Source organism: Pseudopipra pipra, chromosome 13, assembly GCF_036250125.1.
Source record: "Pseudopipra pipra isolate bDixPip1 chromosome 13, bDixPip1.hap1, whole genome shotgun sequence".
Taxonomy (NCBI): Eukaryota; Metazoa; Chordata; class Aves; order Passeriformes; family Pipridae; genus Pseudopipra; species Pseudopipra pipra.
This window is the reverse complement of record NC_087561.1, coordinates 11,140,199-11,167,827: the sequence shown is the minus strand read 5'-3', so window position 1 is coordinate 11,167,827 and position 27,629 is coordinate 11,140,199. Positions and strand designations below refer to the sequence as shown.

The 27,629-nt window shown below is 47.3% G+C and overlaps 1 protein-coding gene across 3 annotated transcripts in view; it reads left to right on the top strand.

Annotated features, from left to right (window-relative positions):
• GPC3 (glypican 3) overlaps nucleotides 1-27,629 on the top strand; it is a 146,485-nt gene that overhangs the window by 79,910 nt on the left and 38,946 nt on the right. For all 3 annotated transcript variants that reach the window (XM_064670008.1, XM_064670009.1, XM_064670010.1), the window contains exons 4-6: nucleotides 5,635-5,768; nucleotides 8,620-8,745; nucleotides 19,809-19,929. In XM_064670008.1, the coding sequence (XP_064526078.1) occupies nucleotides 5,635-5,768; nucleotides 8,620-8,745; nucleotides 19,809-19,929 (381 nt within the window). The remainder of the gene's footprint in view (nucleotides 1-5,634; nucleotides 5,769-8,619; nucleotides 8,746-19,808; nucleotides 19,930-27,629) is intronic.

The following is a 27,629-nucleotide window of genomic DNA, read 5'->3' as shown; positions in this document are numbered from 1 at the left end:
GGAATTATCTCTTTCCCATCTTCCTGACAAAATGTATATAATGATTAGAAGCATATAATAAGAGTGTTTGTCCTAGCCAAATGTTTCTTCGCTCCTGTTAATCAGCATTCGTTTGAGAGCGTGGTGCCGTTTGTGGAAGGCGATGCAATCACTGGGGCAGTGTGGCAGATTTAAATCAGTAATAAAAGCCCTGGGGAAATTAACAAGACAAAACATTAACCACAGACTAAACATTAACATATATTAGCATTTTTATTACACCTGTAGAAATGGTAAATGTGCTTGGTTACTACTATTAAAAAGTTTATGTTCTATCCCACATCATCGCAATGTATATTTTTGGTTTAAGCCCTTTAGAATTTAATTAAGCGGAATTCTATAGCAGCACTTGAGTAATAGACTTCAGGATCACTTTTATGGTGACTTTGAAGATAAACAGGGCACAAATGTGATCTTTATAAAGCTAATAATACTTGTGATGTGTAGCGGAGTAGGTTGTTAAGAGAACTGGGGAAGAAGCACCAATGTAGGCAGCTGCAGTACTGAGGCTTTCAGCCTCACTGGTCAGACTGGGATATATCACTCAAGGATGCTCAGCATTTAGTGGGCACCAGGTTCCTCTGAAGACAGCATGTTTTCTTGATTTCTATGGTCTCTTGATGTTCTGTGCATACTGTAGCAAATCACCCTTTTAGAGGCTGTGTTCAAATCAATTATAACAGTTAATCGTTTTTCAGTGTAATGTGTGGCTTCTCCCAAAGGAAACTTGTGAATAGGTATAAAATGACTTACGTGAACTCCAGAGAGCAGAGGAGATTGCAGGAGGAAATCTTCAAAAATGAGGCCATCCCCTTGAGGGGAAAAAAATACCGTCTCTTCCTGGAGAATGAATCTATAAGTAGAAGAGTTCATAGAGAAGACAAATGGAAACTCCATATAAAGTTTAAGCAAAGGTCAAATATAGCAAGCTCTCCTTTAGAGCAGAGTGGAGCTCCTGGGCTGAATGAAAAGTGGCAGCAGCAGGTATCCAGCAGTGTCTGATGTACTCTCTTCTTGTCTAAGGGGAAGCTGATTAGCTTTTTTTTTTTTTTTAATCATCTAGAAAATTATCTTTAAAACGTTCTTATTCTTAAAAGAGATGCTCAGATTGGCAGGAGGATCCCATGTGCTGCTTTCCAATCCTTTGCCCCCCTGGATTTGCTTGCTGATGGGCAGGGCAAGATGTTTTTGCCCCGTGTGGTCCCGCTCCCTCCTGCCTGGGCAGCAGAACAGGTTCCATCTGTAGCCTTAGTGGTATCAGCGATGCCATCCTGCCAGAGCCAGGCTGGAGGTGCCTGTGGGGATTCTGCCCTCCATCAGCTGCACTGAAGTTCTGATCCTTGCACAGAACCTGGTACTGAGGTCACTATTTCTTCGATATAAATTAAGCTTATCTCAGTCATCCCAGTTTTCGTGTGCTTGCAGGTATCCAGTGGATCAGTATTGTGCTTTACACCCATGTGGTCGACTCAGCTGGAAGCAGCTGCAGTGGCAGACCTGGTCCCTGGCTGCTCGCCGTGCATCGTTCCCACACAGCCGCAGGTTCCCTGCAGTCCTCAGGCACCTCTTATCTTAAATTAATGTGGAAGCGTTAAAATGGGCTGATAGTGCTACTCCATTAGCTTTGTCCCTGTGCTCCTCTCAAATCAATGTTCCCTCTAAAGCAGAGCCATTACACGGCGTGTGACTCCCCAGGGTGTTGGGAGCCAGCTGCTTCCCCATCGGGCACGGGGACCTTGGCCACAGGCAGTGCCCGAGGAGCTGTGCCTGACGTGAGGATGGTCCCTCCCTGTGGCTGGAATAAAAGAAATGGAGCACTGGGTAGTGGTTGTCAGAAGGCAAAGTGTTCCCCTTGTGGCCTGGGTCACACTCGCATGGAGGACGCTAATTAAATTGGGTAATTAGTGAGTTTGTTAATGAGCTGGGGTAGGGAAATGTTGCTTTGGCTGTTACAGTATCGGTGGCTTTGGGGGCTTGTGAAAGCTCAGGTCTTTGGGAGGGTTTTGCTTGCCTGGTGTCCCCTTGCTGCAGTTTTTCAGTGGCCTGGCAGATTCTTTTAAAAACAAACAAAAAGTCCAACTCCTGTTGCCTAAAATACACGCTACCCTTTGATTTACTTATGCATTTTTTTTGTGGCCTGGTGTGTCAAACTTCAGCCTGATCTGTGACATGGCTTAAGAGACTGTACAGCTCTCACAGTGACTATACTTTAGATAAGGGCTGGTGTATATTTACAATGCCCCTGATAGTGTGCAGAGCCTGAGGAGAAGAGCCAGCAGTTCCGTTCTGTCAATTGGCTTTGAATTTTGCATTTTATATTTGCGTGGCAAAATATAAAAAGGGAGGAAACCACGTATTAACTGCTGTGGCTTGACACTGGTTTGGGATATGCCATCAGATAAGCTGCCTTCCTGTTGCTGCCCCTCTTGCAGGCACACCACCGTGCTGTGGAGCTGACTGTCCTTGCTCCTGCCAGAGCAGGTGATACCTGGAGAGCTGAAGCATCACACTTTTTTTCTCCCCAAGGCCTGAGCTTGTGTTGTCCTTTCTCTGATTGTTCTGCAGTGGCATTTTTCTGGACTTTTTGGAGCTTGCTTGAAAAGAGCCATGGTTAGGAAGAGGCTGGGAAGCGGTGTTCACGTGCTCCTGAGCTTGCAGTGGGGACTCAAAAAGAGGGAAAGATGGAAATAGGATTTCTGAGCTGTTGTCCTAGGACCGCTTGTGGCCCAGCAGACTCGGGCAGATGGTTTGTGAAATCCTTCCCTCCCCCCAAAAGCGCACATGATGCCGCCCCTGCAAATGAGCAGGCAATCTGTTACTTATACATTCACTCACTTTATTTTAAGTTCAAATCTCAGCCAGGTTTTTGTTTGACTAAAAGGTGACAACCATTTCACTGTGACTTCACAAGATGGGCTGCAAGGTTGGGTTTTTTTCCTGAAAAGATTAGTTGGTGCTTGAATAGATAAATAAGTAAAAGCTTGGATGCACTGCTCAAACTTTCTACCTTTTATCCATGAAGATTTCATCTGCTGTCCCATGCCACAGCTAACACAATCTTGTTTGTGATTTCATCCCTCACAGGAGGGATGGTTGGACTCAGTGACCAATGCTTGGACTTGATGATTGTGCAGGTCTTTTCCAACCTTTGTGATCCCATAATTCTAGGAGCCCATGGTATCCAGATGCCATGTGGGGCTGTGAGGATGCAGCTGAGCTGCAGCTCCTGTGCAGGAGTTGGGAGCAGAGGGGCTGAGGTTCCTTTGGTGCTGGGTGGGAGATGAGGCAGCCCTGGTCTGCTCGGCTGCTTTGCCATTTGAACACACTCTAGGGTGGTGCCATTGTTCGCACTGTCGCTCCAATCCTCCCCTCCCATTCAGTGCCTCTCTGCATTCTTGGGAAAAAGCCTTGATCCTGGACTTGCTCTTCTCTCGGAGTTCAATAGACTTTGCCAGCTGAAAGACAGGCTTTGGAAGGGGAAGGAGGGGCCTTTGAAAGAGCTGGGAAGAATCAAAGGGAGTGATCACAAACGGCAGCTTAAATATCCGACCTTTTCCCAGTTCTCTCCTCTGCTTTACAGGCCCATCCAGCGTGTGGGTGCAACGATGCTGCTTTGTGGCATTGCTTCCTCTTTATCTGCTGTCCTGGAGCTTTTGTGTTCCTTGTGTTTCCCTGGAGAGGTTTCATGGCCGGTCTCAACTCTAATATCTGGAGGGGAAAAGTCCACAGACCCCCCTGTGCATCCTCACACTCTCCTGCTGACCTGCCCCTTGCAGGGATATTGGCAGCAGCCAGCACAGAGAGCACGGGATGTCCAGACCCATTCCACAGCGGTGGAGTCTCAGGTCTCAAATGCCCTTTTCCAGGTCTCCTACTGTCCTGTGTGTTCCTCCTATTCCTGTCTGCTTGCTTCAGGGGACTACTTGCAAATCCTATGAGAGGGGGATGAGCACTAAAGGAAGGCCCAAAAGGCAAAGAAAATAACCCAAAATGTGGTCATTTTTCTGACTCTCTCCCTCTGTGTTTGAAGCCTGTTACATGATTTAGGGAGTGCAGTAGGGCTGATACATTCTTCTGCAAGACTTGGGTTTGGCATGGTGGAGAGGAGACACAGCCAAGGGAGGGAAGAGGAGAAAAACACAGGTAGGATGCTGCAGAAACTGCTCACTTGGCAGCTGCAGGAGGGGCTGCTTTGGCAGAGGGAACTGCAGGTGCAAAAGGACTGGTGGCAGCATCTATTCCCACCGTGCTGTGAACCAGAAACTACAGTGCCCATCTCCCAGGAGGTTTCTATTTTACTTTGTTGTATGGCAGCCTGAGCAAACAAACTGTGCTGCTCTCGATAATGAAAGAGGTGACATTACTAATTTATTTGCCCACCCAAATGCAGGATGTAATAGAACAGAATTAATCTCTTCTCTTTACACATCAGATGCCTGTAGCTTTGGGCAGCGGGTGTGCTTTTAACCTCCAGTGTGCAGCTAACTGGGAGTTTAGCTGACTGCCTTGATTCAGTGTGGCATGGAGATAAATGAGGTTCTGCAAGGAGTGGGCATTTTATGGGTGTATGGTTGGTCCCAAACCTGAATGTATGAGGTAGGGTAAGGCTCACAGAAAGAGAAGTTGGTGTTAGCTGCGGTGCCTTTGTGGTCCCAATAATCAGCCAAACTCCCTTCACAACCCAGCGTGGATGAGTTCTGCAGAACAGCACAGGGTGAGTCAAAAAGTGAGTATCACAGTGGCAAGTGGTGCCATGGGGGGACAGTTGTCCCTTGGTGGTGTCCCAGAGAGGGAGATGACTGCAAATCCACCTGCTGCAAGGATTGCAGAGGCGGCTGCAGCGCTGCTGGGTGAGTCTCCGGACGGTGGCCACGCGAGAGAGCTTTAACGAGGTGGTTGGGATTCCTTCCCTCGCTGCTGCAGCCACTTACCAAATCATCTGTATGCTAATGAGCTAATTTGTGCCATTAGCAGAGCCCTGTTAATCAAGACCTCCCACAGTAAGACTGGGCTGTGGCCACAATGCTTGCTGTATTTTAGGCCCTGGGTCTTTTAATTAGTAATGATGCGTGTGATGCTTATCCCTGGGTATTTGCAGTGCAGCCCGTGCAGATGACAAGCTGCCACGAGATGAAGAACCAGAGTCTTAGGATTTACCTTCAGAGGGGAGGTGTTTCCTAAAAGTCTGATAGGAGAGGTGGAGCATAGAGTTGAGATGCTGCAGCTTTCAGCGAGGAAGGAGCAGGGAACATCTCTAGACCCCTCCTGCCAGCATGAGTTTAACCTGACACAGGAAGACTTGCTGGTCACAGAGGCAGCTCAGAGGTTTTGATAGACACAGGGGCATTTTGATGCCCAAAAATTTCTCCTGAAGCTTCCTGCATTCCTTCCAACAGGACAGGTATTTGTACAAAAACCAGGTTGTATCCTTAGGGCAGCAGTTTGCTTTCAGATGTGTGTGTGAGCTGTGGGCGAGATGGGGATGACAGGACAACAGACCAGCTCCTGTGCAGGTGCCAGGGTGCATCTCGGCTATTTTCCTGGAGTTCTTTGAGTCCCAACACTTCCTCACACTGCTGTGTTTGTGTTTTCCAGATCAGCCGGTTATGTGGCCACGCTCAGCAGAGACAGGTTCGATCAGCTAATTACCCTGAAGACCTTTTCGTTAACAAGAAAGTTCTGAAGGTGACTCACATTGAGCAAGAAGAAACTTTGTCGAGCAGGAGGAGGTGAGAACACTCAGGCTGAGTGTGGTGCCTGCTGGATGGGCTGCAGGAGTGGTCACCATATGGAATGGCCCTGTGGAAGTGAATGGGAGAACTCCTTATTTCCCTTACCTATAAACCTGGTTTTGGCTCTGAAGTGCAGCGAGGTGTCTACATGGGTTTTCTCACCTAGTGCATTCTTTTTTAACCTATAAAACTACCTCCTGCTTTTCATCTTTGTTTTCCTTTTTGCAGTCCACCAGGCACCCAGGTTCATACACCAAATGCCTCATCTGGGTTTCTTGGGTACTGCTATAGTGCCAGAAACACTCACAGTTACAGGTGGAAATGGTCTCTCCAGCCTGAAATGGTCTCTCCAGCCTGAAATGTTGCGTGTTACACTGTGTGTGTAGGTAAAGGGGGTGCATTTCATGTTTTTTTGTGTAGTGTTTTATGGTAGTTCAGAAATGTTAACAGCCTTTTACTGAGTATTTTGTAAGTGAAGCGGGTGCCTCCAGTGCTGACACTGCACCTTGTGCTTCCTTCCCCCTGTACACAGAAGCTGTAATTAGGTGGGCTCATGCTGGTGTGTTAGGGAGCAGTGTCTATCCCCTGCATCTGAAAGCACACCCAAAGATAAGCAGTACCTTTACTGCTGTCTTGAATACAAGAAAAATCCCTGTGGAAGAGAAACGGGCAAGCTTGGCAATTTTTGAAACTGGGGATATAGAGTAAGTTGGATGGATTTCTCTTTGAAAACTTACAGGGCCACATTCTTGATATGGTTCCCAGGAGATGCAGCACCAGGGCTTGCATTCCTCTGTTGTCTCAACATGTCGGAGGGTTACACAGCCCAGGCTCTGACGGAGATGTCTTTTGAGGATCTAATGAAATCTGCTGAGATGAATTACGTGGGCTCATACCTGCAGATACAGAGGAGTTTCTCCCTTCCCTCCCCTCCCTGCCCAGCAGGAAACTCTGCTCCCCAAGAAAGTTCTGTTCCATCTGCTCTCCACAGTGCTGCCGAGGTTTGTGGAAGGGGAGCAAGGCAGTGCCTGGGATGTAAGGAGCTGGGTGCAATGGGCAGTGAGGCTTGTACTTCTTAGGGTTGGCCTAACTGAAGACCCAGGTCTTGCCTCAATTTGGCTTGCCAAATGGTGTTGGTTGGACCTCCTGCCCAGCTGTAAGGCCAGTGCAGGAGATGGATGTAGGAGGCGATTCACGCAGGAGGTGACTATCTGAAGCACCCCTCTGATCTGTGCAGGAGGCTGTGGGCTGAATTCCCACCCTTTGGAGGGGCTTCGACTCAAAAGACAAACCCTTATTTGTTGTGATGGACAGTGACAGACTGGTCAGTGTTTGCAATTCCTGTGCCGGATGTGCTGTGGTGGCCAGAGGGAGGACTTGGCTGGCCTTTGGCCTCCATGGGCTGCAGCTTTGCCTGCCTCACAGCCTGCTGGTGAGACCAGCGGGGGCTGTGCTGGTCTCACCAGGGCAGGAACAGGCTCCTTGGCTGTGAAAAGGCAGCGCAGAGCACAGGCTCCTTCGCGGCTTCTCCTTGTGTCGCCTGCCCCCAGCTGGCTGTCGAGGGCTTCAGCTGGAGAGGGAACCCCACGGAATCCCAAAGCAAAGAGGGACAGAGGGAGCTGGGCACCCCCTCTGCACACCAAACTGCCTAAGCTTGCAGGGCAGCTCCCCCCAGCTGGCAGGGCACAGAGTTCCCCTCACTGCAGCACCCGGGGGATGGCCCTGAAAGTGCTCCAGGTGCTGATTCCTCATCCTCCCCCCAGGGAGGAAGGAGAATGAGAAATAAACTTTTGCAAAGGAGAAAACACGCTGAAACCAAGCAAGGAGACTGTGAGGCCAAGTCTTACTGCCTCCAGTCCCTGCTATTCATATTATCATACTTTTGGTGCCATTTATCTAATTAAATCCGCTGGTGTTTCCTTGTGACAGCTGCTGAGTGTCCCTAAGAGGACTGACCTGGGCTGGGGGGATGTTACATCCCACTGCCACAGCCCCTGTCCCCTTTCTGGCATCTGTCAGAGTCCCTGGGGTCAGCCTGTGTCCTAGCACCTCTGGACCACTGCTGAAGGTGACTAGCTGGGGACAAAGGTCCTTGGTGCTGGCAAGGGAGGGTGCAGGGTCAGGGTGCAGCCTGATTCAGATCCTCTCTGCCTGGTGCAAGCACTGCTCCTGTGGCTCTTTCTGCCTTCCTGGGGCAGAACCATTTTGGTGAATGTAACCTGCCCCTTTGAATGCCAACTGTGACCCTATGTCCAACCCAGTGTACACCTTGAAATAATGTAGTTTTGGTGGTGCAACGTGAGACACAGCGTTACCTGTGTGTACAGGTTTGTGCTGAGAGTGCCTGCTCTGGTCTGCCATCAGAAATGCTACTTGCCTTTGCAGGGATGCTGGATGGCCAACGTCAGGCAAAGTCCCTAAAGGGCCTCTCTTGCCTTCTGCAAAGTGGAGAGGACTGCTGGCAGCCTGAGCACTTGCTGCTCAGATGTACCCCATGTATTCATGGCCTCAGCCAGTGGCACCTTTCCTTAGGAGCCAGAAGAGTGCAGAGACTGTGTCTGGCTTTTGCCTGCAGCATGGTTGGTCCAAGGTTCTGCTGCCCCAGTATCCCTCCCCATCACCAGCAGATTTTGCCCTAGAAAACACAGATTCAGCCTTTGACTGACTAACATCAGGGGACAGTGCAAAGAGCTACTTGAGGTCAGAAATAAAACTGATGCTTAATGCTTTATTTTCACTCAGCTGCTTTCTTCTTGTGTTTGTGTGATTACTTTCACTGGTTAAAATGCACCAACCCCATCTTCTCTTCCTCTTTTAACTGAGCATCATTTTCCCCCTTTTCTTCCAGGGAGCTCATTGCAAAGCTGAAGTCTCACAGCAGTTTTTACAGCAGCTTGCCAGAGTACATCTGCAACCACAGCTCTGCTGTTCAGAATGACACCCTTTGCTGGAATGGACAAGAAGTTGTGGAGAGGTGAGTCACATCTCCCTTTCCTCCCTCTCCCCATCACTGCTTATCTTTTCCTAACCAGGTGCCTAAGCAGTCTGTGATCAGGACACTACTCACTCCCTTAAGAACCTTGTGCAGAGCAAGTGTCCAGCTGTGCTGCAGCTCAGATGGATGTGCAAAGTCTTCATGGAGAGAAGTGGTCGTGTGCTGCCCTCCGCTGAGTTTTCTGCTCAGTGAAAACCCTGCATCCCTGACTGGTTTAGGTCAGGTGGGTTGGCAGTGGTGGGCCAGAGACAGGGGAGCAGCAGCAGCTTGACACAGCCATGCTCCCGTGGGAGGGTGCACCACAGTGCCAGGGATGGCTCCTCTGGAGCAGCCAATGAGGGCATTGCCACCATGCACAGCCTGGGGTAGGGGTGTCTCCAGCCTGGCTCCGTGCAGTGGTAGCAGGGCAGTGTGTTTGGCATCCCCTGCCCCACCCAGGGAGGGACAAGGAAGACCACCTTGTTGAGTTTCTCCTTGCCATGTCTCAATGCTGGAGGAGGTCAGGACCACTGAGCTCTGGTGGTGCAGCTGCTGCCATCTGACTGTCTTCCCACCACCAAGTCCTGGCTGTCCTCTCTGGACTGAGCCATTCACACCAAGGTCCAGCTCATGCCCTGGCCACTTTTCCCTGCCCCACTCACTGGTTCTGAGGATGTTCTGCTGGTAACTGTGAGATTAATGGAGACAGGCAAATGCAGAATTCATAGCAGAAAGGGGAAGGAAGTGTTAATAGAAATGGAAATTTCTCTTGCAAAAAATGCCCCTCGGGAATGTTAAATAATGTGGAAATAGAACTTGGAAATGTTTTTTATAATTATACATAAATCTCCTCTAATCACCTTACTTTGCAAAGCATCCTTCGCTATTAAGTAGTTTGCATAAGGGAAGAAATAGAAATAAAATCAAGAAGTGGTGAAATGTTGAGATATTAATTATGACTTCTTGATCAGTAACTTCAGGTGGTAATTAGCCTGTACTTGCAATACTGACCTGAAACACAGAATAGACCAAAATAGCATCAAACTCTATTTTGAAAAAAAATGACTCAAGCATCTAAGATCACACGCTTAATAAATTGTACTTATGTTGCCTAAGGAAAAATGTGTCCTCTGTTGGTACCTATTTCTGGAAAATCTCGTGTTTCCATGCCTAACTGAGAAGTTTGGTTGGAAAAAAAAAGATTATTTTAATATTGTCTCACTGACTGTTAATTAGAACTTCTCAAGCAGAGCTATAAACACTGCAGCTCTGGAGAGGAAGACCTAGGGTGAGATCTTTTCTTACGACAGTTCGCTGGGACCATGGCCAGTGGCCCTGGTCCCGGTCCTGCTGATGCCACAGCTGGGTGAAATGGTAGCAATGGAAAGATGCTGAGTCCAGATCCTCCCTCAAATGTAAGTTCTCACCTTGTGTTTTTAGCATCTGCAGCTGTAACACTTCCCAGGGTGTTCCTCTGCTCCATGGGCTGAGAAAGTGTCTCATACCTGCTGATGTTTCTGCCAGTGAAACTACTGGGAGAACTCAGCTAAATAAAGCTGAGCTAAGGTAATGGTCCAGGGAGCTCCTCTCCCAGGACCCATTTGTGGAACGTTTCAAATAGAAGCAAACACGTAGTTAAAATGATCTCTAAAGCCAATTGCATTGCTTCACTCAAAATTGCATTTGCTGACTCAAAACTGACTGCTTCACGTGCTTGGACTTCCCAGCCTAGCATCTGTTTCTGAGAGTCTGGGAGGATTCCTGAAAATCAGGAGCATTTAAGGTAATGGTACTCGAGTACCCCAAACTGCCAGTTCCTTTATTTCAGTGTTTTCCCCAAGAGGGAGCCAAGCAGCTGTTCATGGCGTGGGAGCTCTCATGCAAGCAGCTCTGAGAATGTGTGCTATGTGCTGGAGCATTTCTGGCTTGGCTGCAGCAATTCTCCTGCTGGACTGGTGAGGACTTGTTGGTCATCAGACTCCACGTTACCACTTTTTATAAGAAATTTGGTGTGTTTTTAATATCTAGTATTAATTTCAGGGTGCTGGCTGGCTAGTTGCCCCACACGTGTAGTGGTTCCCAGAGAGAAGGGTGGCAGAGGTGTGGTAGGATGGCTCCTATGACTGGAGCGTTGGAAGGGAGGGATACAAGTTCTTTAGGAAGGACAGGCAGGGTAGATGATGAGTGGGTGTCACCCTCTATGTGAGTGACCAGCTAGAGCACATGGAGTTCCTGGGAATGGATGAGGGGCTGACTGGGTCAGGATTAAAAGGAGGGCAGGCAGGGACAGTGGTGATATAGTCGGGCTCTGCTTCAGGCCACCAGACCTGAAAGACTGAGTGGATGAGGTCCTCCCTCTATGGACATACAGGAGCAGCCTCATGTTCACAAGCCCTGGTCCTCATGGAGGGCTTCAGCCAACCTGATGCGTGTTGGAGGGACAACACAGCAGGGCAGGAGGTTCCTGGATTGATTAGAAAGCACCTGCCAAAGCTGCTGAAAGTTTTGCAGCATCAGGTGAAGACCAGGGGGAGCAATGTTTTGGCTGGATGGTGTGTTTCCTTGTGTTTCAATGTCTGGTGCTGTGCAGATGATGGATAAAACTGCTTGAGCATTGCAGTGTTGGTGTGAGCATCCATATGGACATGTCTAGGATTTGGTGGTGTTCCTGTAGGGTTTGTGGTTATTTACCTCTTAAATCTTTAATGCGGTACCCGAGCATTCATTAAGTTAAAGAGGGGCCCTACTGGTTTGTCTGTTTTCTGATCTCTCTGTCACAATAAAATTTGCTAGTTATTCAAAGCCCTTTCCCTACAACATATTAAGTCATGCCTGGAATAGCAACTTCACAGCCCCTTGCCAATGCTCTTAAGTACTAAATAATACCGACAATGTGTATCCTGTTATTTGACGCAAACAGCCCGTTCTGCACCCTGTGCTCCTCCTCTTGTGGTTTTTCTGAATCAGTATTTACTCTATCCTGTTTATGCCAGTGCTTTGTTATCCGCAGACAGTAAGAATGTCCCTCCTCCCCACAGGCTGGACACGCTCAATGCCTTTCCACTGGGTCTCATTTCCCAATTAGAGCCTTGAACTGTCCTTTGTTTCCTCCTTGCCCTTAACTCCCTCTGCCCTGATTGAAGGTGCCATGTTTGTCTGGGGCTCCAGTGCAATGCAGCTGGCTGGAGTATTTAATCTGCTTTCCTCCTGACACAGCAAACCATTTTTGTGCAGTCCTGTGCAGACTCTGCTTGTAGAGTAGGTCCAACTCTGCTTGTAGAGTTATGTTCTCGTTTCATCCTTGGCTCTGAGATTTCCCACCGATGGAGAAAGGTTATGATGCACTGGTTGCACTCCTTGCCTGGTGCAGCGCCTTGCAAACCCCCTGAGATGAAGAGCTCTGAGAACCCACTTGACTGAGAGCTTTCTACAACTTGGCTTGTGGTGAGGCTGCCATGCAATGTGCTCTGCTGATGGGTCACTCATCCTGCTTTGTGTATTCCAGCCTTTTTAATATGATTCATCCCTCATTTTCTTTTACTGAGTCTTACTTTGTGATTCTTTATGGTCATTTACTTTTCCACGTTGGACAATGTAAAGGCAAAAATTCATCCTCTTCCTGTGGGTTAATAGCTTGATTGCCATCCCTATTGTGGATTTAGGACATGGTGCCTTGAAATAATGGCTTGCAAACAGCAAGAACTGTACAAGGGAGGTTGATTTTTCTGGTCAGGCAGAGAAATACCTGTGTCTTTTGCTGTGCTGTTGCTGTGTGGCTGAAGAAGATAAGCCAAAGAGGGAAGAAAAAATAAAAGGCAACACATCCCTGCTTTTCACACTTCTAGTGTGCAAAAACACACTGTGCTTTTATGGGTTGCCACAAAGAGTCACAGCAAATGCCATACATGGCACGTTTTACCACTTGCAAAGAGCTTGTTGAGGGGTCACAGCACTTGAGTGTTGGTGGTAGCTGGGGCCCAGACCTGCTGAATCTTCCTCTGTCTCTTTGCATCCCTGTACACCTCTTTGCAGCTTTCCTGGGCTCAATTCCAGGCAATTCCCCGAGACAGACGTGTAGACAGGGTGGGTGTGCAACTACTTAAAGCTGCCTAAGCGAGGGTTTCTGTAATGCCCCTCCTTGCCTCTGTTTGTCTTCATCCCCCATCCTCTCACCAGACCTCATGCTGGTGGGGTGAGGTGGTGAGATGTTGTCCAGCCTCTCTTACCCTTATCTCCATCCAGTGTAGGGAAAAACCAGAGAGTGATTCTTATCACTGGAGTCCCGACTGAATAATTAGCTCATTTAAAGCCTTCAGCTTAGATCAAGTAGGTGCTAAGATATAAAACTCACCTCAGTTCCTATGGGAGCTAGTCATTGGAATCTCAAAGGTGATTTGAGCCTTATATACAGTATCAGGGTTTTGCAGCATTTAATACTAAAAGCCTATTAAAATCTAGATTCTCAGAGTTTAATAATCTGCTTACACGAGTATGTTCCTTTCAAGCTGTTCTGAATAAAATGACAGCAACATCTGCCCACTGCAAAAACTTGTAAGCACATTAAGCATTACTGTTAGATATTGCCATTTTCAAATTTCTCAAGACAAATGTGTACATTAATCTAAATCACCAGCATAACTCTTGTTCTCTTTGTACCAATTCAAAATTAATATATTTTTAGCACCTTGCCAAATCTCTTCTTCAAGCTGGAAGTCTCGAATTTCCCTGCTGTTGCCAACGTACCGTGGTTTGTTTTAATCATACAAATCATAAACAGTGAAAGCACAATTGGAAGCAAGACAGAAAAATGAGATTCTGTAATTGGAACAAAGGAAATTCCATGCCAGCAATAACCCTTTAGTTCATGAAGGGTTTGGTTATTTCTGGCAGTACTGCAAAATATCTGATACAATGGAGTCCCCAAAGAGGGGGGCTGTATAACTTTTCGAGCTCATAAAACGCAGCTTTGTAGCAAATGTAAGCTACAGTGAAAGGATAGTAGGCAAATTCTGTGGGTTATTGAGTGGCCGTAATTGTTTCCAGAATATTTCAGAAATGAAGATCATGAATCTTCCTCTGTTAAGCCTGCTGCTTCATCTCAGGTTTAGCCCATTTTTCTATAATCTGTTTGTCTTGACTTTAACTGAAATAAGAATGGAAGGAGACTTCAAGTTGTCTACAAACTCCCACTGTTTTCCTATGAATATTATAGTTTTTGCTGTCCCCTCTGAAGTTCTGTCTCCTAGAACCAGGTGATTACCTCATGTTTATAACACCAAGCTGTCAGCTGAAGGACGCTTCCCTTGGCAGAGAACGGATACAGCAGGATCTGAGAGGGCTGTCATGGACCAGGCTTCAAGGTGTTGATATTTGGAAATCCAGCAGAAAATGGCTCCTTTTTAGTTAGGTGAGAACACTCCCCACTGAGAGTGTTGGATCCTCCTGGTTGCTTTTGAAGCAGCTTGTTTGGAGCTGCTGGTGGTGTAAATTGACTGCGGCATTTTGAGCTCTGCAGGGACTGCAAGGAATCACTGCAAGCAAGCAAATGAGTGCATGTTGAAGGCCAGGAAGGCACCCAAGAGCCATACACCCCACCTCTCTCCTGCCACTTGCACCCCTATGTAACAGATGCCTGCATATTGTCAAGGGAACACGCACCCCATATGGAAGAGGACAGCTGGGGGTGGGGTAATTGGTATGACTGACCAGGTTACCTCTGGACAGTCTCTCTTTAGAGAGGAAACTATCAGGGGAAGAAGTTTTCACCTCTTCTTGGCAGCTTATGGGCACATCTAGGAGTTACACCCTGTCTACAGGGCAGGATGAGTGGGTTGGAAACAGCTTTTCAAGCCTTTTGGGCCCCACTGCTTGCACTGCTGATGTGACATGAAGGTTGTCTCACTAAAGCAAAAATTATCAGGGCCAGAGAGTAAAATGTTGACTTCACCACTGCAGCCACCTTTACTGACCCATGAAAACCAGCTGGAGATAAGACCTGTGTTCCTGTCAGGAGTGTGGGGGGAGAAACTTTCCTTTCTCCCCTTTTTCATATCTTTTTGCCTTCTGTGTGGTGAGGACTCGGTGTCACCAGTCCACATGGTCTATAGTAAGTCATGTCTTGAAATGCAGAGCAGCTTTGTGGGATTGTGGGTGCTGGGAATGCTGCTCTGGCAAGCTTGGAGCTCAGCTATTACCTCCTGTGCAGTGAAACTTCTTCTCTGGCATTGTAGTCCTGTCTTGTAGCAGTCTGTGTTGTGTTTGTCCCCCATGCACTCTCTCAAACAAGTATGATCCAGTGAACATAGTAGAGGAAGAGCCTGCAGGGGATACTGCACTGTCTAAATCGTGGAGCTGCGTTTGAATAAATAATTTGCAACTGGAAGGCAGGCATAAATTAATTGTTATTTGAATGACATACTTACTTTCCTTTTTCTAAAAGGTGTAATTCTTTATGTTTGACTTCCATGATTACTTTCTCTAAATCACACTTCAGGCATTGCAGTAACTCATCTCAAAGCCTAGCATGGCAGAGTAGGATGAACACACGTTTTAAATTCATTGCCATATATTTAAATAGCATTTGTCATCTTGCCTTCTTTGCTCTGAAATGAAAGCTTGGAACAAGCTGCATTTGGACTGGAAAGACCAAACATTCACAGGAGACTTTTGTGGATGGTGGGGAGAAAAGGAGGGGAAAATCCCTTTATTTGACAGCATACTTGGGCATTTATGGCTGGTGGATGAGAAGGAGGGGTCTGTAGCTGTGCCATCCCCACAGAAGACTTCAGATTGTTGGTGTTTTCATTAAATGATTGTCTTTAAAGTAGTTTTTAATGAGGGCTGCTTATCAGCACGTTTTAAAACGTGACATTTGTCTTTGGAAAATACCACATCCCCAGCAAGAGCCCATACCCAGGGAGCCCAGGCAAGGAGATGCTGCTGACTGACGTCGAGACACGTCAAAGAGGAAAGTATTTTGGGCTTTGCTTATGAAGTGGAAGCCAAACCATGCTCATGTTGCAACACTGATACCCCTTTGGCGCAGGGACCCCCGGGGACCATGGGGTGGACTTTATCCACTGTGCATATTTGCTGTTCCTTGCTGATATCAGTGACCGTGGCAGGGGTATGTGATGGGTATAGTGGAGTGGCACAAGTGTCCTGCAGAAGGGCTGTTTTATTGGCATAAGTTGAAAGCAGCTCGAGATGGCTCTGAGACTTTTCCTTTTCTGCACTGTGACTGGAGAACATGGGAGGAAGGTGATGCTTTGGCTTTGTTTTGCCCGCGAGCCCACCAGCCCTGCAGGTTGGAGTGGTGGGGGTGCCCAGGAGCTTGTGTGGGGCCTGTACTGGGACCCCCATTCTCCAGCTTGTTGGGGGCTGGAAAGGCATCTCTCTGCCATATTAAGGCCTGGCTGCTTGACCCAGGCTGCAGGGAGGGGTGCCAGCTGCCTTTTCCAGCTTTTCTGGCATTTCAGGAATGCAGGTCGCTGGCTGAAGCTACATTTCAAAGCCTTTAACCCTTTGTTGGCTTCATCCTGCATGCCTGAGTGTGGCCACCCCAGAGAGGGACACAGCTGAGGGGAGCTGGTGCCCCCCTCGTGCCTGAACATGCCAGGTCTCAGCTTGGCCATGAAGAGGCAGTGTGTCCCAAAGCATCCATGCCACACATGACCATGTCTCTGGCTGTTGGGACGTAGCATGTTCCTGTGCATCTCCTTTTTTGTGATTCATGCTCAAAGATGTGCAGCTTACACTGCCCGCTGCCTTGCTGCTTCAAATGATAACTGTGTAATGATGCAAATGGTTCATTCTGGGTCTAGTACATACCCTTGTACCCGGCCAGGTGGGAAGTACCAGGTGACGACACTTTGTTTCTCCAGCATTGGTGTTTTAGAGACAGATCCTTCTGCAAATGCTTTCAGGTTGCTTCCTTCTCTAGTAGACTTAATCCCCTGGGAAGAGTGATCTGAGGTCCTCACCAAACCCCAGTAGAACTTTCTGGAGAACAATTTCAGTTTTTGGACATGAAGTTACAGTATAGTACTGTTGTAGTACTGTGTTCCTCCTTCCTGTACAACAATGCGTAGGCTACAGAAATCGTCTCTGGCAGCCGTTGCGTGGATTTCAGAAGGGATTTCACCCACTCAGACCCAAGCTATTGTGTTTCTTTACATAAAACTGTTTAGGAGAGAGGTTGTATTAATATAGGTATGCACCAAATGGGCTTGGTTCTGCTCATGCTAAAACCTGTGTGAATTTGCTTGTTAAATTTCTGAAACCACGGGAGACTTTTCAGCAATGCACTTTTGAGTTCCATTAGTGTTTTAAATTAAATTTACAGTGACACCAAAGGCAGTAATTTCTTCGGCATCTGAAAAGTCATGTGTCTTTCGGATGTTTACATCCAGTCTCCAGATGTGTTTGTCAGGTGGGCACGGTGGCATTAAGTGACTGTGTGAAAAACAAGCAGCAGGATTAATGTTTTGCTGCTCCCAGTGCTTTGTTCCCCTGCAAAAAGTTCAGCCTAAGTGTTAGCAGAGCCGGGCAGGTCTGTGCTTGCAGCAGAGCAGCCTCTTCCCACGAGATGGTGCTCGGAGCATGCGGCCCGGCTGTGCCAGGAGCACAGCCCCTCTCCTGGGCATGGGCTTCTGCAGGCTGGCACCCAGCCTGGCTTGCTCTGGCCCCACTTCTCCCAGTCACTAAGCTTTCAGCCTACAACAAGCCATCTAATTGCATGTGTGAGGGCTTTTCTGAACTGGGAGCTGTTGTGTCTCAGGTAAAGCTGTGTTTTGTGCCTCACAGGATAGTGCAACTATTAAAAAAAAAAAAGTGTTTTACAAAATACTGAGTCCTACCAGGAGGCCCCAGCTCGGGGACAGGTGTAGAGAGCAGAGCTCTGAGTATGGTGCTGGTGCTGAAGTGCAGGGTAGGGGGCTGACTTTGCAGGCAGCTGCTCCCATGTTGAGGAGCTGGTGGGGCTTGGGGAGACCCAAGTTGATGTCTCTGCTTTGCAGTGACACTTGTACCTGGACAAGCTGTTTAAGCCTGGAAACAGGAATAAACACAGGCATGTGTTCCTCTGTTGTAGGCACACACACCTCCTTCTCCCGTTCTTTTTCATCTGTCATCTCTTTCAGTACAGTATCTTACAGGCTTGTCAGCCATCAGCAGAGCTTTGTATGGGGAATGACCTGGCTGGAGATGCAGAGAGCTCCTGAACATAGAACTCCTGCCTTGGAGTGGAAATCAGCCTCAGTTCTCTATTTTACATGATGTGAATATTTCAGGTCAGGGGCAGATTCCTGATGCATCACTGTAGATTTGAGGTTGCCTTTGCATTCCTACATGTCTGAGTCAATCTCATTCCTAATTTAGTGTTTAAGTAGAGCTTAAACCAAGCCCCTGTGTATCCTTGAAACCCTTAGTGTGCCCTGACAGCTCTTGTGGCCAAATGTCCCCATGCCTCTTGCTTTCTCCCCTAGCAAAGCATTCTCCCTGAGTTGGCCCCACCATCCCTCCTGTCTCCTTCCCCTTCTTTAAATGCCTGCTGAAGTCCCACTTTCAACCCAAAACCCATGTGAAATGTGCTGACTGTCATTGCCCAAGCTTGCCTGGCAGTGTGGGGATGGAGGATTAGCTGGGCAGGGGAGCAGGGAGCTGACAGACAAGGAGGCAGCCACTAGGGCTGGTTCTGGGAGCTGGTAAAAGACGTGATGTGTAGGAGATGAACGCAGAAAAGAATATTCATCCTGTTTACCCACGACACTGGAAAAACAGATGTACAGTAAAGCAGACTGGTGCTGGTGTTATCTCGGTGATCTCACTTTCGTAGGCTGTGCCGGGGTTTGGCAGCGCCTGTTCTGGCTGCCAGTTCTTGGAGACGAGGAGTTGTTTTGTGCTTGAAGAGTACCATGGCCTGTCACTGGGGCTGTGATGAGTACCAACAACCCACAGCTCGAGAAAGCACCTGTGTGCTCTGTGCCACTGCTGTGGCTGCAGCAGGCAGTGGTGGCAGCTGATTGCTCTGATCCTGAAGCTGAGTTTGAGGTTGGTGCGGACGTGCTTGTCTCATGTCCGGAGCATCATGAGCTGTTACCGAGGTCCTGAGCGTAGGAATGTGTTCCTCCACAGGCAAGTGAACAGTAACCCCTCTGTCCCTCTTCCCCTCACTTTTATTACTCTGATAAAATTGGCCATTCCATAAATCTTGCAGCAAGTGAATGTATATTTCTTTCCTAATTGCCAGTGAAAAAGCTGAGTTTGGGGTTGGCTGCCCTCCTCTGCAGAGTTACCCTGGCAGCTTAATCTGCTTTACGGGGGCTTTGCTGACTTGCATGGTACCTGTGTAAATCAAGATACCCCATGGTGCAGAGCCCAGCACCTTACCAAAGTCAAGGTACGTTCTGTCTGAGCAGTTACTTTGATCCCCAAGGCTGGATCTCATCAAAGGCTGAAATCAGGATTGTTTGACAACACCTATTTTCCATTAGCAATGTTGACAGCATTAATTATATTCTGGTGCTTTAATTTTTTATTATTGAAATCACACATCAGTGATAGTCATTATTTTGCAAGGGGGTTGATGTTATGCTAATCAGCTTGCAGTTAACTGGGTCATCCCACTCATTTTTTTTGGCTATGGGCACAACACTACCACTCTTGTACTGGAGTCTCTGTGGTCTGCCAAGATTTATTTTAAACAAACATGAGCAAGCCAGAATTTCTGAGCCAGCTTTTTTAGGACTCTTGGGTGCAAGTTATGTGAAAATATTTATCCCTGTTGTATACTGTTTAACGTCTTCCTTGGTTACTAATGGACTGGAAAGGAGTTCATTGTCCTCAAGTGATACAACTACATCATCTTGCTGCTTTGCAAAGTCAGAGCAAAAATTTTTATAGGAATCTTCTGCCTTTTCTTTGTCATTATTAACTGTCTTGTGCTCTCTGTTTTGGAAAGGGATTATGCTTATCTTGGGATTTCTTTTGTTTGTATTGAACTTTAAAGATCTCCTCTGTATTAGCCCATCACATCATGGTCTTCTCTGTTCTCACTCCTATAGGTACAGTCCCCAAATCACAAGGAATGGAGCAAAAGCTCAGTCTGGCAACCATGAGGTGAAGATGAAAGGTCTGGAGCCAGTGATCAGCCAGATTATTGACAAGCTGAAACACATCAACCAGGTTTGTTGCAGACGTGCCAGCAGGGATGGCTCTGGAGTGGGTGGTTTCCAAATCAGTTTGGCCTCCCCCACACTTTCTTTGGGCTCAGCCAGACAACCCAGGGTGTCTCCATCTTCAGCAGCTCTGTGCAGAGCCCTGTGTGCGGAGCCAGTGCCACCTCAGCCCCGCAGGGTACCAGGCTCACAGGGCACACATGGCAGGTCCTGTTGGATACATGCTGGCATGGTTCTCCGTGGGTCAGTGGCAGCTGTGGGGTACGTGCACTGCAGCCTTCCAGGGCTCAGCCTGTGCCTGGCCAATGTGTGGATGCATTCCTGCACTGTGCTTCTGCTGGGAATATGTCCCCTGCGCAGTGGAGGACCAGGAAAGATGGAGCTGCTGTGGTCCCCCCGAGCACAAGGTGCTGGCAGGGGCTTGTGTGGCATGTGCCTGATGTCCCCTCTGGTCAGAGGAATCCCCTTTGGCATTGCTCGTGGCTGGCAGAAAGGATCACCTCTTTCTTCGCTGTATTTCCCTGGACATCCACTCCCAGCAACTGCTGGGGCAAGTTAGTTACTGTTGAAGGGGGAAGTGGCAGGGCTGGATGAGATCCTTTGTGCTGGGGAGGAAGCTTCCTTCCCACTGCCTCAGACCTGGCATTCTTACTGGGACAAGCAGTATCTTGTCTCTACCCATCACGCCATGCCAGATTAGGTTTGTGAACAAGCCCCACTGCTGCCAGGAAGTTAGGTGGCACCTCTGCACAGTGTTCAGCTTGTGGCTGTTCACCTCCCAGAGCTCTCCCACAGCACTGCCTTGGACCAGTGGGCTGGGATCCAGCTCTGGACACTGCTCTCCCCCCTCTCTGTCACTGAGTATGGGACGTTGCAGTAACTCAAAGGGTAGTGTTTTTCAGGAGGTGGATACCTTGGACTTGCTACTTTACTGGGACCTCACAGGGCACACACTGAGGTGGTAACACAGTTAATGCAGCTGAGCTGCCCAGTCTCTCCTGAGAGAGCTCTTCCCAGCGGGGGACCTTGTCCAGGGTTGCTCTGGCATGATGCTTTGGGCAGCAGCGGGTTCCCGGGGTTAAGCCCAGCTTTGCTTCCCGGCTGGGTGGGCTGTGAGGGCGGCTCTGTTTGGACTTGCTGGCTTAGCAACTTTTCTGCAAACCTCTGCTTTCCTGCTCCTGCCACTGCCAGGGACTGTTTTCATAGCCATTCCTGGTTTAACCCCAGTGTCCTCCGATGCAGGCACGCCTCATTAGGTGCTGTCTGGGAGTGGGACGCAGGGAGGGATTCGGGGTCCGCAGGAGCGCCCCACCATGCGAGAGCCGATGTGGGCAGCGGCCCTGCAGCCTGCTCTGCCTTCCTGCACCCTCCCCGTGCCGAGCGGTGCCATCTGCCAACAGCCCATAATTTTTAAAAGGGGAAAGGGGGGGGGAATAGCATAATCAGCTCCCTATTAAATGGGGTAGAGGGCAGGCTTCAACCTGCAGGTGATAATGATATTTTGCCGTTCACAGTGAGAAAGTCGCACTGAACAAAACATGGTTATTAGTGTACTTGAAACTGCTGACATAAAGTGGTTGTGAAATGCTGGCTGCCAGACTGGGTCAAGTTAGGTCTTTGCTGAACAGCTCAGGCTGCTGAGGACTGGAGATCTGTGGAGTGGGAGACCCTGGGTAAACACTGCTGAGCCCTATTCAGCTGTTTGCAGCAGCAGAGTGTCTCTTGTCAGCTGCTGCTCAGAGAAAAATAGTGTTAAGGGGGTGAATATAGTCACCTTTAGTTGTGATCTCTTTCAGTGCTTCCCCTTCTTGGCTTGTAGGATCAGGTTGGAACATGTTATGGGGGCAGATAAAGTCTTTTGGTTTGAATGGCATAAATTAAGAATCTGAAAAATATTGAACACTCTTGTAAAGCTGTGTTTGAGAAATAGGAGGAATTGAGAATAAAATTAGGAGAAAATGGGAAGTGATTTGTGAAAATTAGTTATGAAGCTTGCCCAGAGAAGCTGTGGATGCTCCATCCCTGGAAGTTCAAGGCCAGGTTGTACAGGGTTTTGAGTAATGTGGTCTAAGGAAAGCGTCCCTGGAACTATATTATCTATAAGATCCCTTCCAACCCAAACCATTCTGTAATTCTATGATATGATTCTGTTCCTGTGGAGGGTCTGTAGTCTATGATAAGTAGCTTATAAACCGTGAAACTGCAGAGGTTACTTAAATTTGGGATTTGGGGTGCCAGAGCTCACCATCACACTTATTTTCTTGACCTAAGGAAGTTTTGAGCTCTCTTTCACATGTGGAATGCATCTTGAATGCCAAAGAGTAGGAAATGTGGAAGGAGCTGCAGCTCTGGATGAATTACAGTTGTGTTTTTCAGGTGTTGGCTTCAGATTTGTGAAGCAGTGGGGACTCCTGAGCTGGAGTGGGGTGAAAATCTCCTTATCCACCAAGCTCAAGCCAACAGTGGCTTTTAAGGATTTTCCAATATCCAGGATTTTTTGGGGAAAAGAGTGTCTGTGTAGTGCTCAGAGCTGTAAACTGGATTCTCCACGTGACTACCCGTAAATTGGGAATATAGTGCAATGTTGTGGCTTCCTCACAGTGTGTTGTTAGAGATGCAGCCTGGATTTTGTGGGTGTGGGCAGACTCAGGAACCATGCTAGTTGGTGCAATTTTCATAGAGTCCCAGAGCTTTTGCTTTTACTTGTAGATTTTTGCTAAAATGTCTGTAATTTGCTGATGACTTGGCTTTGCTTTATTCCAGGCTGCTCACACTGCTGAAAATGTCTGCTTTCAGCAGTTCGCCACGTTTTCGAGCTTGCTTGAGTTTGGCGAATGTGTTGTGTGTAGAAATCATGCTTGTTCTTTAGTTCATGTCTCCTCAAACCAAATCTGGGTAAATGTGCACACATACACATGAGAGATTCTCATCAAACATTTGCAGTTTGAAAGGAGAATGGGGTTTGTGCATTAGAATTAAACCTGTGGGAACTGAAAGGAGTATAGAAAACTTAACCGAGAGAGAAGGGGAAGTGAAAGTTTCCCAGATTGATTTTTTTTTTTTTTGGTTTGAGCACCTTCTATCAAGCTGAACTAAATAAATGAATACAGCACAGTGCCTGAGTAGTGTTGCTGTCTCAAGTCAGCCCTTTCTGGATGAGTCCCCCTCAGTGATGCCAATTCATTACATCAGACCATTTTTGTTTCACCCAAATGTGTGATTGTGGCTGATGCTATTTTTCGTGTATTGGTGGTTGAGATGGTTTATTATTGCCATACTGGAAGTAGAATTTTTTTCCCCCCAGTTCTGTTAGATGTCTACCAAGTTTTGATTTGAGTTATTTTTGTTGTGTGCCCAGAGGCATGAACAGCCCATCCATAAATATTAGCATTGTTATCTCAGCTGGGAGGCTAAGGGTCACCTTCAGGAAAATGAGTTGGAATTGGTTCCTAACTTTTATTTCCCAGAGTGGATGGGGTCTGTTTCTAGCTAGAAGGGTTTTCACTCATCCCACACGTAAAAGTATATTGAAACTGAAAGGTTGTTCAGTGTCAGCGCAAGGTCTTGCTCAGTTTTTTTGTGACTCAGTACCATCCCTAGGCAGAAAGCTGTGTGCGAGGTGAGCTATTTCCTCTGGTCATGCAATTTTCCTCCCACCATGGGGAGGCATTTGGATGGCTGACAGATGGGTAAGAGCTTCAGGTTTTAAGAGATAAACATGGAGGTGGGGGCTGTGGTGTCCTATGCCCCACAGCCTGGGAGCTCTGCCACACTGGTGACCTCCTATTGATCATCCTCCTCTATGAAAGGCTCTGGAGAGCGGACCTGAGTGATGCTGGTGTGAGGATAAAGCAGGAATCTGCAGTACCAAATTTGCTGATATGACACTCTTGGTCTTCCCTCCTGTGCCTGTCTGTTCTGAGGTGGCTTTTGTGCCCTCTGCAGTGCCTATGGGGCTCTGACACCACTGCAGCAGATGCTTTACCCCATCCTTAGTGCAGTTACCTCTTTTAGCTTATGCCCAGTTCCAATCCCTGTTTATATTTAGTTAAATCCTGGTGTTTATCATAGTACTGTCTCAAGGAGGAAGAGCACAATTTTTTAACAAAAGGAGGGAACGACCACACCAAAAATTAATACTAAAATCCATAAAAGGAAACTTAAATGGGGGAGATATGTCTTTACAAAATTGAATGGCCTGGAAACATACTGTACATTTCCAGACACTCGAGTTAAGGGCTCATTTAGAATTTTTCAGATATACTGGAGTTTGACAGTTCTTTGGTTTCCACATCAAACAATCTGTAATTTATTGCCCCATATAGGGACTGTGTTTTTATCATATTGCATATTTTCTAGCCAGAAATCTAACTACCATATAAGCTCTTGAAAAAATAAACCCTTTGGGGATGGGAATCCAGGCAATATGCTTTCACAGACCCTGAGAAACTCCCTTTGATTTATTTCCTTGGAAATACGGGGAAGACACAATTTCTTGGAATATTGCAGCTGTTCCCCCAAGCAGGGTCTTGCTGCCTTTTTTTGTGTGCTCGGTGTAAAGACCCGGGCCCTGTGGTGAGCCCCATGTGAGAGACCCTCACGTTGCTCTTCTCAGGGTTTGCAGGAGGATGAGAACAAAATTTAGAAATTTTATGAGGCAGTAAAACACAGAGCTATAGCTGGAAGGGAAAAACAAAAAAAAAAAAAACCAGGAGGCTCAGAGGTGTGAATGACCGAAGATAAAATAGACTTGAAGTTCGCATTAAAAGCACAGGCCAGGCGTTTCCAGAGCTGTGTTTGAAGCTGATTTGATCAACCAATATGTCCCGTATTTGTTTGTAGGTTTAATGGGCTGTTTCCCGGCGGCCTGGCTGCTGGGAGAGGGCATGGTGGAGGTCACCCAGAAGTTAATTTGGAAAGAGGCCAAAAGGCCACAACTTGATTGAATCAAATGTAAACAAAATAGGCCTGGGAACGGTGTGGTGCCCTTGTGCCTGAGAGTCCCTTGCAACCCCTTTGCTTAAAATACAGAGTGTGGTGGAGCACTGGGGACCAGAGAGGAGGGTCTCACCCTGCCATGGGGGAATGATGCTTGGGGAGGCAAAGGGACCCAGATCCTGCTTGGGGCATACAGGAAACCTGCAAACAGGCTGCTGAGTGGTGCAGTGGGGGCTCTCAGGGCATGGGGCAGCTCAGGGTGGCCATGGGTGCTCCCAGGGGAGACATGAGGTCCTGGGAACCCACCTCACCAGACCCTGACCTGGGTGGCTCAAAGTAGGGAAAACTATGAAGTTTGTTATGGGAGAGCCTGGTGAGGTGGGGACTTTTCAGTAATATATTTCCCCGTCAGAAAAATCCATGACTTTGACGGATTTGGTGGAACAGCGTTTCCCTGTGCCTGCTAGGCTCTCTGAGGTTTATTATTCCCACTGTATTTTAATTCCCTGATCAGATGAAGCTGCATAATAATTAGAAAAATGTGCACACTTCCAGATTGTTGAATAATGTGATGCACAACACTAATCACTTGAAAACACAATATTTAAATTGCACCAAAGCAAGTCACTTCTGGCTCCTTTTCCACCTTTAAATTTAATAAGTTAACACTACAATGTCTGAAGTGCTGTATGTGTGCAATATAATCTATCAAGTCCTCAAAAGAAATGTTAATAAATACAATAATTACTTGGACATGCCTTTTGTTCACCATTATTAAACAGTTTGTAACAATTAAAATATTAAAACCACATGTTGTTGAAAAGCAACCAGACATTGCAATTATTTCTTACTAAGGCTATTAAATAAAATGACAGAAGATTTTTATTTTAATGATAAATGCATTTTGGAATGGATCAGTTAATTCTTCTTTACTACACAAAGTAATCTACAGCTCCACCAAGTCTAGGCCTGGTATTTAAATACTAATTCCATCATCCTTTTAGCTGTGCCCCAGCTCCCATTAACGTGCTGGGTAAATGCTCTCCCACTCTGTGCAAGTGGTATTGACCGGATTTTGCCAGGGCAGTTAAATCAGGGGATGTGTGACCCTTGGTAATGAGAACATAATTAAATTTGGAGGTATCTGACTGTAGGGTGGCTTTTCAAGCCCAAACCCCTCCTTCCCCTCTTCAGGAAGAGCCGGTGCCTGCCCACACCAGATATTGCCCGGGACCTGTCGCAAACCTCAGGGCTTTATCAGGGTTGCTGTGGGAGTGCTGTATCCACAGGTCACCCAAAAGAGTTTTCTCTAACAGCCAGAGATTTTTTGGACCTGCTGTGTTTGCATGCCTGTTTTCAAACAGAGTTGTATCCTGGGCTGTGTTTGCTGGAGTTTGTTGCCTGTTTTAACCATGGTCTTGCCTGACACAGAGGGAGTGTGAGGGGTGCACAATTAAGATCCACACTGTGCAGTGACATTTTCTGTGGAATGTGAGGTATTTTCTATTTTCAGTAAGGAAAGGGCAGCAAATAGGTACTTTTCAGGTACTGCTGAAGTGACAGTGAATCTGTGCTGAGGGCCTGAGCATCTCCTGTGTGCTGTGGAAACCCAGCAAACCCTGTCTGTTACTGACCTGTTGGTTTTGCTGATGTTGGTGCCAAAACATCTGGCAATATCAAAAGTCCTCACATCAGACAGTTCAGTAATTTATTGTAGGCTTTTCCTCAGCACACCCAAATCCTTTGGTCCACAGCCATACAATCCTTTTATTGGGGGGGTAAATAATGGGACTCCAGAGCTGCCATTCTTGAGACAAGATTCACTGTTTTCTTGTCCTTCTTACTTTCATTTGGCCTTTCCCTGGCAGTGAATTTCAGGAACACACATGGGAGGACTGGGAAAGGTGCATTCCTGTGTGAAGCCATGTATCTCCTTTATCACTATGGAAAGGAATATCTCAGCTGTGCTTCCTTTTTGCTAATCCCACCTACCCCAATTCCAGAGAATTAACCCATCACTGCCATGTTCACTGCTAAACCATGTCCTCAAGTGCCACATCTACACACCTCTTGAACTCTTCCAGGCATGGTGACTCCACTGCTTTCCTGGGGAACTTATTCCAATGCCTAACATCCATCTCCTTGGCTTTTCTCTGCAAGACCAGGAAGCTGCTGGGGCTGAGCTTGGATGGGTAGCAGTTTTGGCTGGTTTCCACACCAGTTTATTGTCTGGTGTCCCTAACCTTTGGGTAACATAAATAGCATTTTATCACTCTCCTTCCCTGAAATTCCCTGGTTGCCCTCGTCTTATGCATGAGAAGGGATTCAACTTTGTCCCTGTGGCTTCAGCTCCAGCAGGGAGGCAGGTGCCTCAGGTGTGTCCTGCAGGGACCAGCCTCCAAACAATGGTGTGGAAATCAGCTGGAGAAAAAAAACAAATTAACACCTTTAAAGGGGATTCATTTGCTTTTGTGTCCAAAACATGCAGCTGAAGCACAGCGATGCCTCAAAACAAACACCAGATATCCTGTACCAGTGCTGGAGTTTATCCTGTTTTGAAGGAAACAAACCTGAAGGAGTCCTTGTGCAGCAAAACCCAGTGTAATTGGAGCTGTTGATACCAGATTAACAGTTAATTACAGTTATTCTGGGCCTCATTAATTGTATCAAGTGTCACCTGTGCTGTAACTCAGCTGTAATTTAATCAGTAGATGTCTGAGGTAGGTGTCCTCCCTGATGGTCCCATTAATAAAGGATGCAGCTCTCTGG